The sequence below is a fragment of the Strix uralensis genome, chromosome 1, assembly GCF_047716275.1.
Source record: "Strix uralensis isolate ZFMK-TIS-50842 chromosome 1, bStrUra1, whole genome shotgun sequence".
Lineage (NCBI taxonomy): Eukaryota > Metazoa > Chordata > Aves > Strigiformes > Strigidae > Strix > Strix uralensis.
In genome coordinates, this window is record NC_133972.1 from 60,058,086 (window position 1) to 60,072,848 (window position 14,763).

At 39.8% G+C, this 14,763-nt stretch overlaps 1 protein-coding gene across 5 annotated transcripts in view; it reads left to right on the top strand.

The window, feature by feature from the left end:
• Positions 1–14,763, top strand: part of DIP2C (disco interacting protein 2 homolog C) — a 331,427-nt gene that overhangs the window by 173,116 nt on the left and 143,548 nt on the right. For 2 of the 5 annotated variants that reach the window (XM_074868279.1, XM_074868299.1), the window contains exons 2-3: positions 8,295–8,366; positions 10,936–11,103. In XM_074868279.1, the coding sequence (XP_074724380.1) occupies positions 8,295–8,366; positions 10,936–11,103 (240 nt within the window). The remainder of the gene's footprint in view (positions 1–8,294; positions 8,367–10,935; positions 11,104–14,763) is intronic. The other 3 variants (XM_074868310.1, XM_074868319.1, XM_074868289.1) reach the window with 2 other exon arrangements.

Genomic DNA, 14,763 nt, shown 5'->3' on the forward strand with positions numbered 1-14,763 from the left:
CCAGAGGAAGTTAAGAAATCTGGGCTTTTCTGCCTTTGCATCCAGCTGTCAAAGTATCTGGAAATCCACATTTACATGAAGGGGTTTTTTTTTGCCCAGAAGAGGTTCTATTTTTACAAAAACTGTGGGAAGAGATTTGGACATTTTGGCATTCTAATACTATAGTACAACTGCTCTAAATACCTATTTTTTAAATCAATGTAATATCTTTAACCCACATTAGGGTAAAATAAAATTATTTTAAATAGTGCTGAAAGACTTCTATTATTGGCTAGCATAACTAATCTCAAACACAAAACCTTTATGGTGAACCCAAATGAAAAGGCAGAAAGTTGCAATATATCAGGTAAAAGCCATTCTTTCCCGCTCCCCCCCCCAGCATGTCAAAATAAGAGTTCTAGATTTCTGTTCTGAATTGAAATTTGGGAAGAGCTCTGCAGTTATACTGTGGTACCTCAAAATACTGGAAGCAAAATTATGGATGACCGTTTTAGAAATCTGTTGCTCCTTAGAAGATTTGCATTCTCTTCCAAGAATATTAATGCTTCTGGACTTTTTTGGTTAAACTTGCTAAGGTCCAAAGTAATGAAAAAATAAATAGTTAAAAATACAAGGTCACAAGCAGGAGAGTTATTTTTATAGGCTGCTTCCTAGAGAAGTGACAAAATAAATTTCCCTGTTAATCAATTTTATCTTTTTACTTAGATATTGCAGGTTTTTCCCGTTGGAAAGCCTGGGTATATTTTTCTGCCGAGAGGAGTAAATATGCTTACAGACTGGTTTGTATAATGTATTCTCGATACTGTTTCATACATCTATTATATGTTCCTTGTTTAGAATTCCTTCTCCTCCTGCTCCTCTTATGTTTTTTTTCCAAGACATTTTCAGGGCTGGGAAAAAATCAGGACACAAATTTGCAGCACCCAGCGCAGCGGAGCATTTATGGAAATCTCTTGATTTGCTCTGAACTGTAAATTCTAAATAATGATAAGTGGAATTACTGCTGTAATTATCTTTCTTTAGGGAACATTTCTAACTTGAAATATAAAGCCTGTCTATTAAATAACATTTATCAGGAATGTTTCCTTAGGCATACTTTTCAGAATTGTATTTTATTTTTATCTTGAGCAAGATCTGACTCTGCACGGTTTGTGTTAGAGACAGGGAGAATAACTAGAACAGGCAAATGCCTCATAGGCAACAGGAAAGCGAGTGGAGAGATGAAAGATGAGCTTCCAGCAGCTGCAAAAAGGATATACACTTCAAGGGTGCCCTATAAGCCTTATAAAGCAATAAAGGAAGGAAAACAACATTATGAAGGGTCCTAACAGCCATAAAATTCCAAAAATGGCAAGGGTTGCTTTCATTATATAAAGTGTTCGTTAAAGCTTTAAATAATGAAATACACTCTTGACACTGAGAATGGAAACCTTCACTGTTCAACCAGCCTCTGTTTATTTTACAATAATCCAGGCCATAAAAGTAGTGCCGCACAAATACTCCATTCTGGGGGAGCTCTGGGATGCCCGAGGACCACACAGTTCTTGGGCTTCAAAGGAGCGGGGTCTCCAGCAGCACTCCAGCCTGGCTCCTGGCCTGCCGCCATGCCGCTGGCAGCCACCGCTGGTGCTCGGCTCGGCCGAACGGTAGAAAGTCTGAGTCAGAAAATCCCCAGGATTGTTTTCATTGGCTTCAATTAGGTGTTTCAGGGTTCTTTTGGGGGGAGTTTTTTTTGCTTTCTTCTTTCTTTTGAAGCCCAGGCATATTTAGGGTATTGGAAAAATGTGCTGAAGACTTTGGGGCCAGAAAGTAAGTGGGGAAACTCATTAAGGGGTCTTCTGGGATTCAGGGTGGAGATGCTCAAAAATGTCTTCCATGTCAAATGATTAACTACTCACTCGTTTTGAATTAAAATGAAGAATTTAGTGGATTATACAACAGATAATTTGTCTATCAAAAGAATGGGAAGAAAGTATTTCTTTTGAACAGGAATAATTTCAAAATTCAAAAGACCTTGTATCTGTTATTTTAGCAGTGCTAATATAGTTTACCTTATCTGTTAATAGCATAATCTCTTAAGTATTTTTTCCTGAATTAGAAGCCACTTTAGAAAACATTATAAGCTGTAAAGTACACATGGAGCACTCTTCCTTATCTGTCATTGAAATTCAGCCATTTTCTGCTTTGCTTGCAACATGCAGGAACAAAATGTATCCTTGGGGAAAAAAAAAAATCACTTGTATGTGGGTAAAATTAACACTGAAACCTTTAAGCTACAGCATACTCCCCTTAAACGCACTTGAGCAGTACTGTAATTTATGATGCTGTTTGCAGTAAAATTGTGGGATCCCATTAATTTTTCTGCCCAGTGCCATAGTTTACCATTTGTTTCTTCATCATAGTTCTGAGTAGTTTTCTAAGCTGCTGATGAGGTTAAACATCTTTTTTAAAAGACCTTGGAAAAGAAAACGGTTCCTGATATATATTTTTGTGTTCATGTACGTGTTACATGAGATGTATTTGTGCAGTTTTGGTATCTCTGTACTTGCACCATCCAAAATGAAATCCTTTGTCTCTTGGCATATTTTTGGGAGACCAGACAGGGAGACTGTCTGCATCATGAGTGGGAGAAGTAAATGAGTCACAGTTCTCTTTATGAGGAGCTTTGTTTCATTCAAATCCCTCTTGCCAAGATGCTGACATTGAATTTGAGTCATCAGCAATGAACAAGTCGTACAGAAAATTGAATCTTTAGAAGGCAGAAAATCATAGGCAGAGGAAGGGCACTCACCGGCAAGCTCTCTGTTAGTCTGTGTTTGAGAGGAGTTATTGATTGCATTATTTCCCATGGTGGATTTTTCCTTAAGTGCCTTAGACTAATTCAAAGTCCCACTCTGAAATTTCTTTTCAAAACATGTATGTGTAGTGAAAACCAGCAGTATCAGTCAGGCTTCGAGATCACTGAAAATGAAATTGAGTTTTCACTGCACTAAACAAGATGGTTGTAGTCCCTGGTTTAATCATTAGCTTTTCACCTGCGCTGTGTCCTAAAGGACTGAGATCAGTAAGTGCTGGCATCTTCCAGGAAAAAGGAGAGATTTGGTGAAATTTATTTTGTGTTGGGTTTGGTTTAGTTATTTTTCCCTGTATAATGCAATTATCTTTTTCTTGAATAAATTTACTTCATATATCATGGTAGGAGTCTATCGGGACTGAGTATGTTTGTGTTCAGGAAGTGATAATAGATCAGTCAATATATATTTCAATTGAAAAGGAAGCTTTCATACTACGTTGACTTTAAGCATTTTACTTCCATGACAGTAGCACAGTACCTTATTTGTCTGTGGTACCAGCATTTGTAACTACTCTCAGCTTTTAAAGTGAAAATGCTTTAAAGAAGGGTGGTAATGTACAGATGTTTTTCATGTAGAAGTATTTTCACATTTAATAACCTTCCCCTCAACAAAATGCTAAAAAGTCAATATTTTGCTAGTTACCTAAAATGTGCCTTTTTATTATTTTCATTTTAAGGTGTGATTCCATGATCAGTCTAGGATATGCAATGGATGGAGCTGACTCATGGAGGGGCCAGGAAAGGGGATAGGGTACTGGGACCAACTTCAAGATTTAATGGCATTTCTTAGTCCTCAAAATGTCTTGTACAATATGGAGTATCCCAAGGGGCTCTCTATTACCTGGAATTCCTTTCTTGCTTGTGATGAGCTATGGTTATGTTGCTCTGACCCAACTCCCCCGACTTTGCCCCAGCATCTTTGTAAATCCAACACTGTTGAAGGAAAGAGAAAAATACAGTTAATTTTCAAAGAAAATGGAGGGTATAATGCAAACAGTAGCGGTTGTGGTGAGCATAGTCAAATAAACTTACACTACAGCGCGGCTTTGCTAAATATAGCTACAAAATACTTGTTGTCTGTGGGCGCCTATGTAGGTGAGCATTGCCATCTGCAACTTGGGAAGTTGCAGAAACAGGGGCACGAATCACCAAGAGGTGGGAATAGGATTACGGAGTGCCAGAACCCTGGTCCTGTACAGCCTTCTTCCTTGGAGGGTTGTATGGTCTTTCATTTGTGCTGTCCCTTTCATTGCAAAAGTGGCATCTCCCCTCTGTGCCTGGAGAGACTCTGGAAGACTAGGAATTAGAAATGAACTTGTTTTGTGGAAAGAGGATCAATGTACTGCATGTCTGTTGTTCAGCAGTCCTTGACAGTCAATTTAAAATATGGATGGGGAAAAATCAAGGTAAAATGTGCTCACTGTTAATGAGTTCAGATCTCAAGCTTATGCTTTCCTCTCCCCTGCTGACCCTTGGATGCAGTACCCTCCAGGGAATGCATCTGTGGCCCTTTGATAGTGGAAACCTGTCAAATCACCAGTGCAGCTGAGGAGGAAGAGAGTAACATGTTCAGAGGAAAAAAACCTGGAGAATGCTGATGCAGAGAGGAGACTGAACTCCTTGGGTGCAGTGAAGTGAATGCAGCCTGGGAGGAAGGGAGCAAGGAGGAGGAGGGCCTGGGGACCAGCTGTGGGATGAACCTGAGTAGTGGAGAAGGGCAGAGTGCTTGAGATGGCCAGGGGATGGGGCAAGAGCCAAGGAAGGAGACAGGCAGACAGAGCAGAGAGCTGCAGGAAGCTGCTAAATGGAGATGCCACCTTTCAGCTTCCCGACACTATGGTGATGGTGTCTTGTCCCAGGGAGGCCCATCCCCAAAGGGTCCTGCAGTCATGTGCTCCTTCTGCTCCTGCATGTCCTTAGTTCTGGAGTCTTTTTATTGTTCCTCCATCCATGACCCGCCCTTTTTCCTTTAACCCACTGCCAGCCTTGTTCCCTGCTCATACTGTCTTGCCTCCCAGAGCTGTTCTGTGCAGCATTGCAATGTGGCTTGGAAATGCCACAGAAAAGTAGGCAAAGGTGTCATGAGAAGAAAGCTAGAGAGTGATGCAATGAGGATGTCTAAATGTGCAGGGACTTTGAAGAGTTTGTTCATGTAGTAAATAGGAGAACTAACAGGTACTGTCTGCTCAAAAGACATTGTGGGTGAGTGAGACCCTTTTCCCACCTGTCTTTTGAGTTGTACTTTGAATGCATGAAGCGAAGTCCTGAGAGTCTGCTGGCTTTTCAAGAGAAGAAGGGTTAATTAAAAAGAGAAAGGTAGCATAAATCCTTTATTCTCATGGCAAGGAGATATAGTTCATTTAATCCTGTTGATACTCTCCAAAAGCAAAGCCTAAATTCAATATTGTACTGTGGAAGAGCATGAGTTAGGTGGACCTAACTGAAAAGGGGGTTGATACTAGTAAAATTATTGCATTAATATGCAAAGGAATGAAGTACATTGACCAGAGGTCATAATATTGTGTGGTAATTGATGATAAGAGCAGCGTTTAAGCTCACTTAACTCTTGGTAAGCTGTGTTTTGTATATATTAGGAGCTTACACAATGAGTTCAACATAGCTTTGAATTGAAATAGTTTTGCATATATTATAATAATAATTTAATGATAATTCAGTTATTGTTCATATTCTGAAGTCAGTCTACCTGAAAAAATACAAACTAATACAAAAATACCATTAATCCTGATAAAGCGTTTTTGTGTACTTCCCCAGACTGTATGATACAGTTGACTTCCTTCCACCTCAGAATGGTAATAGTGATAGTACAATAATATTTTGGTGATTTTATATTTTGCTTTTACATGGTTTTTTAGATTTGATTACCAGGGCAATGATGGACATGATTATAGAAAGGTTAGTGATAATTCTAAATGATTTTGCTGTTTGTTCCTGGAAGTCGAAATTTTTTCATATTAAATTGTCTCAAAAAATCATTTTACTGGTGTTTTTTTGGTGGAGAGAGTGGTCTGGGGAAGGAGTCACTCTTTTTACTTCTCAGAATAATTTGTTTAGGTGGTGAACTTCAAAAGAGTGAATCGGGACGCTGATTTGAATGAAAACTTATTATTGACAGGACATAACACTTGGTAGTTATCTTTCACACTTTGGTGTCAAAGAAATTGCTTGTCCTCTGTATTTCTTCCCGTTAAGGACCCTATAGGTTTAGAAACCAGTGGAAGAAACTTACATTGCAGGAATGGGTGCAGGTGCCATGAGCACTGTCTAGAATGTAGAGCTTGCAATATTGGTTTGCATGTGTACGTACTACCATGTGTGTGAAAAAGTAACCAATAGTTAAGCACCTATTGTTAATAGTTTCATATTTAAACTAGCTTTGACAACTTGCACATATCACAGTGGAGCTGTGGTTCTCCATAGGATATCTATTCTCCTTTAAGAGCAATAGTAAACTAATAAAATCAAATTTTGCTCAAATTAAGATGTGTCTGGAATGCATAAGAATTTGGTATTGATGAGCACCGTAAATTAATGGCAATTTGTTTAGCAAAACTCTGAAAGAAAAAATTGTTGGTATTTTAGAATTTTCAAACAGAAATAAACACATTTTTTCATTAAAACATTTTAATGAAGTTGTATCTATAGTTACTGTCTAGTTTGTGAGAAGCTGATGATTACAATGGAGAGGGAGCTTGTTTCACTAGTTTGAACAGATGCCAGAAGTATCCAAAATAGGAAGAAATGTGCTTGAAGAGTCAGTAGGTTTGAACTTTAAAGACTTAGGTCCTCTTGCCAAGTCTGCCACTTCTTCCCTGGGTAAATATGGGTCGGTTATCATTTGAAATGCTTCACTCTCACTTTCCTCATTTAAAAACACAGATATTTTAGTTGACTTCTTTTGTAGAGCAGTTTGAGATAGGGTAGCAAAGAGGATAGGTGTTATTTTAAGCACTGTTTTTTAACCAGAAGTGAGAGGTTGGCTCAGGACACTGACAGAGAGGCTTGGAGAATTTTGCCTCCTTAGAGCTTATTGGAACCATCCCCAAGAAGAGGTCTTTAATCGAGGAACAACATTTGAAGGTGTTTTCATGTAGTTATTGATTTCAGACCAACCCACAGGAAGCTCTGTCTATACATTGGTGCTAATTTAGCATCCATTTACCAGAGTGGCTGGGATTGAAATGAGTATGTAGTTCTCTTGGCAAATGGTCTCCTTAGGGATGGAAAAGCATGAACAGACATGCGTTGCTGTATCTAGCTGGACATTACTGCCAAAGCTCCACTTCTTTTTGTAGTTTTTGCCCTCCTAAGCCCTCAACCTTTTATAAACATACAAGTCCAGTGTTGCAACTGAACTTTACTGCCTGATGAGGCTCACAATAGCAGATATGCTTATTGAAAGGGAAGGGAATATGGTGTTATTTCAAAAACCTTATAATTGTAAAATTTATCACTCTTTTTAGCATCTGAAGTAGCTTGTATTGAATTTAATACATACAGTATATGTGTGTGCATCTGTGCTCACACATCCAGAAAGGAGAATCTGGATGTTTGAATTATATTTCAACAAGTATTTTAACCATTAAAGGTAGATCTAGAGCTCCAGAGCCAGGGCTTTATTGCAACTTCAGTGTCAAACCTCTCCTGAACTCTAATAAGACTAAAAGTATGTTTTGTTCTACATATCTAATTATCCATCACTTTCTTTTAGGAAACTTTTACAGAAAAATATTTTTTAATCCTTACATTAAAAAAAAGTTACCTGAGGAAGCTGCAGACACAGCAAAGGGTCATATTAATTTAATTCAAGAAATTCAGACATTTGTCTCCAAATTTTTTTTTTTTGATGTTTAATTGGAAAGTCAGACAAAAAGTCTTTATGCTGCTATTTTCTACTGCATCTGTGGTAGATTTGGTTTGATTTGGTTTTGTTCTCAGTACTGCTTAGAAATCAGCTAAAACATTTATGTTGCAGAAATGATATAGCAGCAGTTTCAAGTCTGTTGTGCCTTACATGCTTGATTAGAAAAATCCCATTAATGATAGAAAATGCTAATCAGTGATGTGTTTTGCCAGCCACCACAGGCCCACGCACTCTATATAATCCATTGTTTATTAACCTAATGAAGGTCATTGTAGCTTTTGAAAGCTTGTGTGACAGCATCTCAAAATGGTTTTAAAACTCTGCCACTGGACTACAGTGCTGGAATAAATCAAGGCTGGGTATTTACTTGTCAGAATGGCTCTGGCGTAAATGAGGTTTTTCTGGATGGAATGATCATACTGTGCTTTTCATTTGTTCATTATAATTGTCAAGACAGACAAACAGTACGGTGGTGGCTAAGCTGATGGTGCTTCCATTAAGCAGCTAGACACTGTCTTTATCCACGTCTTATTGATTTTTCTTTTCTTTTCTTGGCAGGTGACATCACACAGAAGGGATATGAAAAGAAGAGATCAAAATTAATTGGGGCCTACCTGCCACAGCCTCCTGGTACGTGTATCTGTGCTTGCCATATATGAAGATGTCAAGCGTACAGATAGTTGCCACAGTAAAAACCTGCATCTCTGAAGAAATATATGTGGCAGAAACAAAGCTATTGTTATGCAGAAAAAATTTATTCCATCCATTTTATGTATATTTTTATATATATGTCCGCTTTGATGTGTGTGTACATTTTTCTACATACGTTGCTGTGGGTTTGGCAGTGATGTCTGGAAAATAAAACCAGTCTAGACTTTTGTTAGAAGTAATGCAGAAGCACAGAGGAAAATGTGATGTCCTCACTCACTGAGACCTCAGCCAAGTAAAGCTTTCTGTTCAGAGATACACACAAGAGTGGAAGAGAACCTTGGAGTTTGTACCTTCCTCCATTTCTGGGTTTCCTGTCCAAATCTCCCTTCTGAAGACACTAGAGAGACCAGCAACATCCATAGAGTTCAGCTTGTCCTATAATACGTGGACAACCAATCCTTTATACAAATCTGGTCTCAGTGTTGAGGGATGGGTTGTATGTACTTGCCAAAAAGGTGTAAAAATCTCTTCAAACTAAACTTAATAATGTATTGCTTCATTGAAATTGTCTCCTAGATATATATAAAAGGACTCTTCAGAGTTCTTTGGCTCTTCTGAGGCACTGGATCATGAAGTTGAATATATAGCTGGAGGTATTGGTGTAGGCCTCCATTTTGTGTCATCCTCACAGGAGCGTGCCCCTTGTGGCATCTCTCTCTCCTTATGGAGGCTCCACTTGGGCTTGGCTGTCCTCTGAGCACTGTTTTTATTGCAGGCCTGGGAGCTAGTTTCCTCTTCCTTTTACAAAATCTTGCCTTTATGGTGGAATTGATGGTTTTCTATTTAAACTGCTGGTGTGTGGAGGCACTGCCTTGTTCTCTTTTCTTCAGGTCTGTATATATTAGCTAGCTCCATAGCAGAATGGTATTTTGTGCCTTTGGTTTTCACTAGGTTTCCTCCACTGGAGGGAATTCACCAAAAGAGATTGATTTTACAGACACCTCTGTTTTCTGAAGTGATACAGCCTGATTTGAGGGTGTCTGTGACATTTCCTAACCATTGGGAACCATTAGAGAATGAAACAAATTAAATCAACAGAATTACAATACCAGAGGTGCAGTTATTAAATTTCTGGGCATTTACTGGTCTGACCAGACTGTCAGAGATACAATAATCTTCACAGTGTGTTCTCATGAGACTTACTTAGGTTTACTGAGTTACGGAGCGACTGTTGCCTCACAGTAATCCTCAACACAGCAGTGTGGTTGGTACCAGTATTTGTTTATACAGTTAGTTGTACCTTTTTTTTCTTCACACAAGAAAATAACAGCTTTTTCTCCAGAAAGCTCATAGTCTTCTGGTCAAACTGTATCCTTGGCTGAAAGTGCTGGGGATTCATCATGCATGTAATGATGAAAAAGAGAAGGTGGAGAACCCTCTGAGGTTTGTCTTTCAAGGTCTCTGTTGTGATACTAAAGTTTTTCAGTGTAAGGAGAAGCAGAGGGATCTCTGTAAGCGAGTTCTATGGTGGGGTCCATTGAATAATTTGAATTTTGATTGAGGATGTAGCTGATACAGTGCTGTTTTAAAGATGGGAAGAAATGGAGTGAATGTTTTCTGCTCTACCACTTCCCAGAAAATCCTACACTGGGGATGTGGTGTATGGATGAATGGAGGAAGATGATAATAGGATAAAGAGGAAAAGTATTGAAATATTGTCCACTGTTTTCTCATCCATACATAAAACTCAATCATTTAGCTGATGGCTAAATGAATTATTATAGTGGAAGACACTGCTTCTACTGTATTAAAGTGTTTTCCTCCAGAAACTGGTATTATTTGTGCTTGGGTCTTTGCTGTCTTTGTACTTTTTGTTTGTTTTGTTGTGTTACCTTTTGGACAAAACTTGAAATAGTGCAATTTGATACTCTCCTTGAAGACTTTACTCATCTGAATGGCTTGAGGTCCTTGCTCACTTAGAAAGGGAGAGATGAATCCTTTCCAAGAAGAAATGGGATAATAAAACAGATGCTGCCTTTTGAAAGCCTCTGTTAATATCTGAACAATATATGACCAGTACATGACCAATTAGTCATTTGTTTCTTTGTTGTAATCTGTGTTGATGGGGAACTGCAAGAATTTATAAGCTTTGGTGGTCTTGGATCTTGCTATTAAAAGAGAATAGATGTTTTAGAGATATTTTAAAACAGTATGGAAATGGACATGGCTCTTGCACTGGGATTGGAGGCACTGGGGAAGGGCAGGGATTTGCTTTCTGTGACTGCGTTCAACAAACTAAAGGAAATCCAAAGGCAGTTCCCTTCTGTGGGGACATCCAGTCCTCTTGCTGCACTTTTGCTAACATTACTAACGCCCATGTTGGCAGAGTGGAACATTGACCCACGTTGGCTCCATGAGTGTCCTGTGGTGTCTGTGCGTGTGTGTGCGTGTGTGCTCTACTGCATGGGGGCAGCAGCTCCATTCGTTGCTGTAACAAATATAAAAAAAACTAAACATGAATTAATTAGTTTTTTTCAACTTGTTACAGCAGCGAATGGAGCTGCCGCAGTACGGTGTAGACTGCAACACAGTGAAGGAGCTGCCAGAAGAATGCTCCGCACTGCCAACATTGGTGTCTGTGACATCCGGGAAGCGGCCGCTAGAGAGAGAGCAGCCAGCACAGCAGGAAACCGGCCTCTCTTTTATTTTCGTTTTGGTGAGCACAATGAATGTATCTTTTCCAGTCCGTATCTGTCTGTAACTCTGCCTCATCTGGAAGCCTCTAGTAGACACCTACATCAACATGGTAGACTAGGAGCTGCCTGTGACAAGGCAGGACAACCAAGGGACAACATCTGGAAGGCCATCACCAACTTTTGTCTGCCTAAGAGTGAAGTGATGGGAAGGGAGAAAGAATAGTCCTTCATAGTAACATTTGAACATGTTAACGTCTCTCTAGCTTCCATACCGTGGATACTATGGAGGAGGTTTCATACAATAAGCTGGTGAAACACAGGAAGGCATGTGTTTCTAATTCCCTTTTTGGCACTGCCTTTTTACAGAGCTCTGGACAGGTCCAAGCCCGCCAGAATCCGGAGGAAGCTGTAAAAGTCTAAGCACCCCTAATTCTGTGCTATTTTTAAGTAGAGATCTCTGCCTGAGCTCTGGTCACATCCAAACTGTTCAGAAGCGGACTGACTTAGGAACAGACATCAGGCTGGTGTAGCAGACTGGAGGAATAACATTCTGCAGGGCTATGTGGCTGCAGCATGGACAGGCAAGGCATGACCCCAGCCATGCCTGCGTAGCTGTGCCCTTCAGCAGATACCCGTCCTGCCTTCTCGGGGTGACCTGTGGCAGGCAGTCTGCTCCTACTCCCTGGGTTTGTAGCAAGGCTGCAGAGGATTCACAGGCCTCCAAGACACCAGATTTTCTCTTACCAGACATGTGGGCACATGGAGGGCGTCACACTCTTGCCTGTGTGTTTGTCCACGCTCCCACAAGACAGTCCAGACACAGTGTAAGAGGTAGCTGAAGGAAGATAGGATTTGCAGTTCTGTCAGGACAAGACATACCTGTGAAAAGATGATCCCTTTGAGAAACACTTCCCACCTCATTTTCAGACCAATTTGCTGTAATACTATAGAGGAGATCCATATTGGATTCTGACAGTGCTATTTGTATTTCTTCTCTCACGTGGGCCTGCTCTGAGTCAGGTTCCCTCAGTCTGACATGATTAACTTCCTCTGCCCAAGATTTTTGCAAAATGGGAATGATTAAATTTAAATGCAATTTTAGATTTAACAAAATTAATGATATAAAATCATGTAAGTGCTAAATGTAGGCAGTAGAAGGGTTGACTATATACATATATAAACACTCTTCTATATGTATATCAATGTATACCAGAGGTCTTCTTGTTGTACTCATTGGGATGCTGTCATTTTAGAAAGGGAGAGCTGTATAATCCAAATCCGAAAGGGGAAGCTGGGCAGCCGTGTAGTTGATACTCTACCAGGTGGTGTGGGAGTTCACTCATATGCTCCCTATTTTTGACAAGACAATCCCAGAGAGTATATTGTTACATATGCCATACAGCAAACATGCAGTGAGTCTGACACATGGGGGACGTGCTAGATCTGCTGCACATCTGCAGGTTGACTCCGCAATGCATGCACAATAGGTCTGACACATCCAGATGCTGCACAGACTGCACATATGCAGAGGACATTTGTACTGTTCCAGCAGGGCTGTCGAACATCCAGAAATCTGGAACGGATATGCTGCGTTTGGCAATGTTAATGGGAGAAGGGATGGGGGGAGCCCCCTTTTTCTTTCCCATTAAATCCCCACCTGCTTTAACTTAGGGAGACAAAAGCACAGCTTTGTTTCCTCAAAACGCTTTCTCAGAATGTCAGTTCGTAGCTGGAGATGTTCTGTGTGGAGAGTAGTTTTTCTTTTCTTAGTGTGCCCGTATATCAGACATCTAAAAATAATAGTGAATCTGGATCTTTATATCTGCACGTATATCCCAATCTCTCTCGTGCTGTGACCTTTCTCTTACTGCCTCTGTAGAGGAGCCGTGACAGCCGAGAGCTGAAAGAATAACCACTTAAACAGTAATTTATTTCGGAATACCTTTCTGAAGATTATCTTGATTAGATCAGTCAGTTCTGGGTAAGATAACATGTGGACAGCTGCATGCACGCTGTTAAGAGAAACCATCCCTAGAAGAAAAATAACTAAATTACTTGCATCCCCCATAAGCTGTGTTTTTTTCCCAATTTGCTTCCAGTCTTTTGCCAGGAAATTTGATTATTCATTCACAGAACAGAGACGATGTTGTTATCAATTAAGGTTTGGTTCTAACAGCTTAGACATGGGTGGTTCATTCTTTCTTAATCAAGTGCTGTGTCTACACTAGATTACTTTCTGTAATTTCCCGTTGTTGGTACCACCAGCTTAGCTCTATTTGTAGCATAACCATGTAGACCAGTCACCAGTGCTTTATTTATTATGGCTAATAAACCTGTGAGATGAGGTGTTTAAAAGGCACCTGCTGCTCCTTTCACAGGTCTAAAGACAGAACACTGCATCTCCCACTGCTGGAGCCCCAACAGCACCAGCGCAGGGAGATTTCAAGCTACACAGTGCAGAGAAGATAATACATTTGCACAGAAGATCCCTTTACCTTACAAAGAAACAATTTTTTGTAGAATTACAGGAACCCATTTCCATAGTCTCTGTTATTATCATGACACATATATTTATATGTATCTGTAACGTGTGCATACATTTGCATACTTTTCTGTGTGTATGCATGCATACATTTGCTTTCAACTATTCCTGCCCCCTTTGGGCACTCAAAGTAAACTTGGCGATTACAATTTCATTTTCTCTTCCACAGACATTGTTTGGATTGCAAAGATTGCAAGGAAATGTTTAAACAAAGCTTGGTTCTGGAATGGAAAAAAAACCCTCATGGATTCACTTTATTAATAACGAGTATTCCTATCACATCTGCCTTCCTAATTCTTAAAGATCTTATCAAGGGATAACCATGATGGGCCATTTCAAAGAATGTATGTGTGTTGAGAACAAGGCATATGCATTGCACAGCTCATGGACAGATTTCTGAAAACTGTGACAGATGTTTCACAGATGAGAAACTATGGCATATAGATGAATCCTTAGTAAGTCTTGTTTTTAAAAATGGGTTTTGGTTTGAATTGGTGGATGCCTTGCAGAGCCTAGTTTGTTTAAAAAGGAAAGTTCTGAAAGCATCTGAGAACTACCCCTTGAAGCCATCACTTAAAGCATGGTGGTTACTGCTTCACTTTTGCCATGCTGACTGAGAGCCCAGTTATCTTTTTACACATTCTTTGTTTTATGATGGCACCTCTGTTTGCTATCCTGCAGTAAGACCTCATAATATTAAAACTTGTTCAAACAGAGCAAAAAACACCTTCCTTCAAAGACTTTACACTCGTAATAGTAAGGTGAAAAAATGGATGTAAGGGAAGAAATGAATACATGATGAAATCAGTTAGTAATGCGAGTAGTGGTTTCAGCACTCAGGATGATGGTTTTTTCTGGGGAGGATATTTTTAGTACACAGAGTTAGGGTGTTTTTCAAAGAATTTGAAGAATTTCAATGAAATATCTGTTGTTGTTCACAGAGACCATCTGTGAAATGTAAGAGCATAGGAGGAAGCATGAAGAGGTTGGTCTAAAAATCTGACAAGTGGGTAAGAAAAGATGTCTCAGTTGGAGGTGAGCAATGGAGGGTAGGAAGGAAATATAGCATTGAGGGCCTTGAAGCAAAACTTGCCTGTGCTGGAACAGAGGAGGTGGAGTCAGTGGAGGCATATGAAGA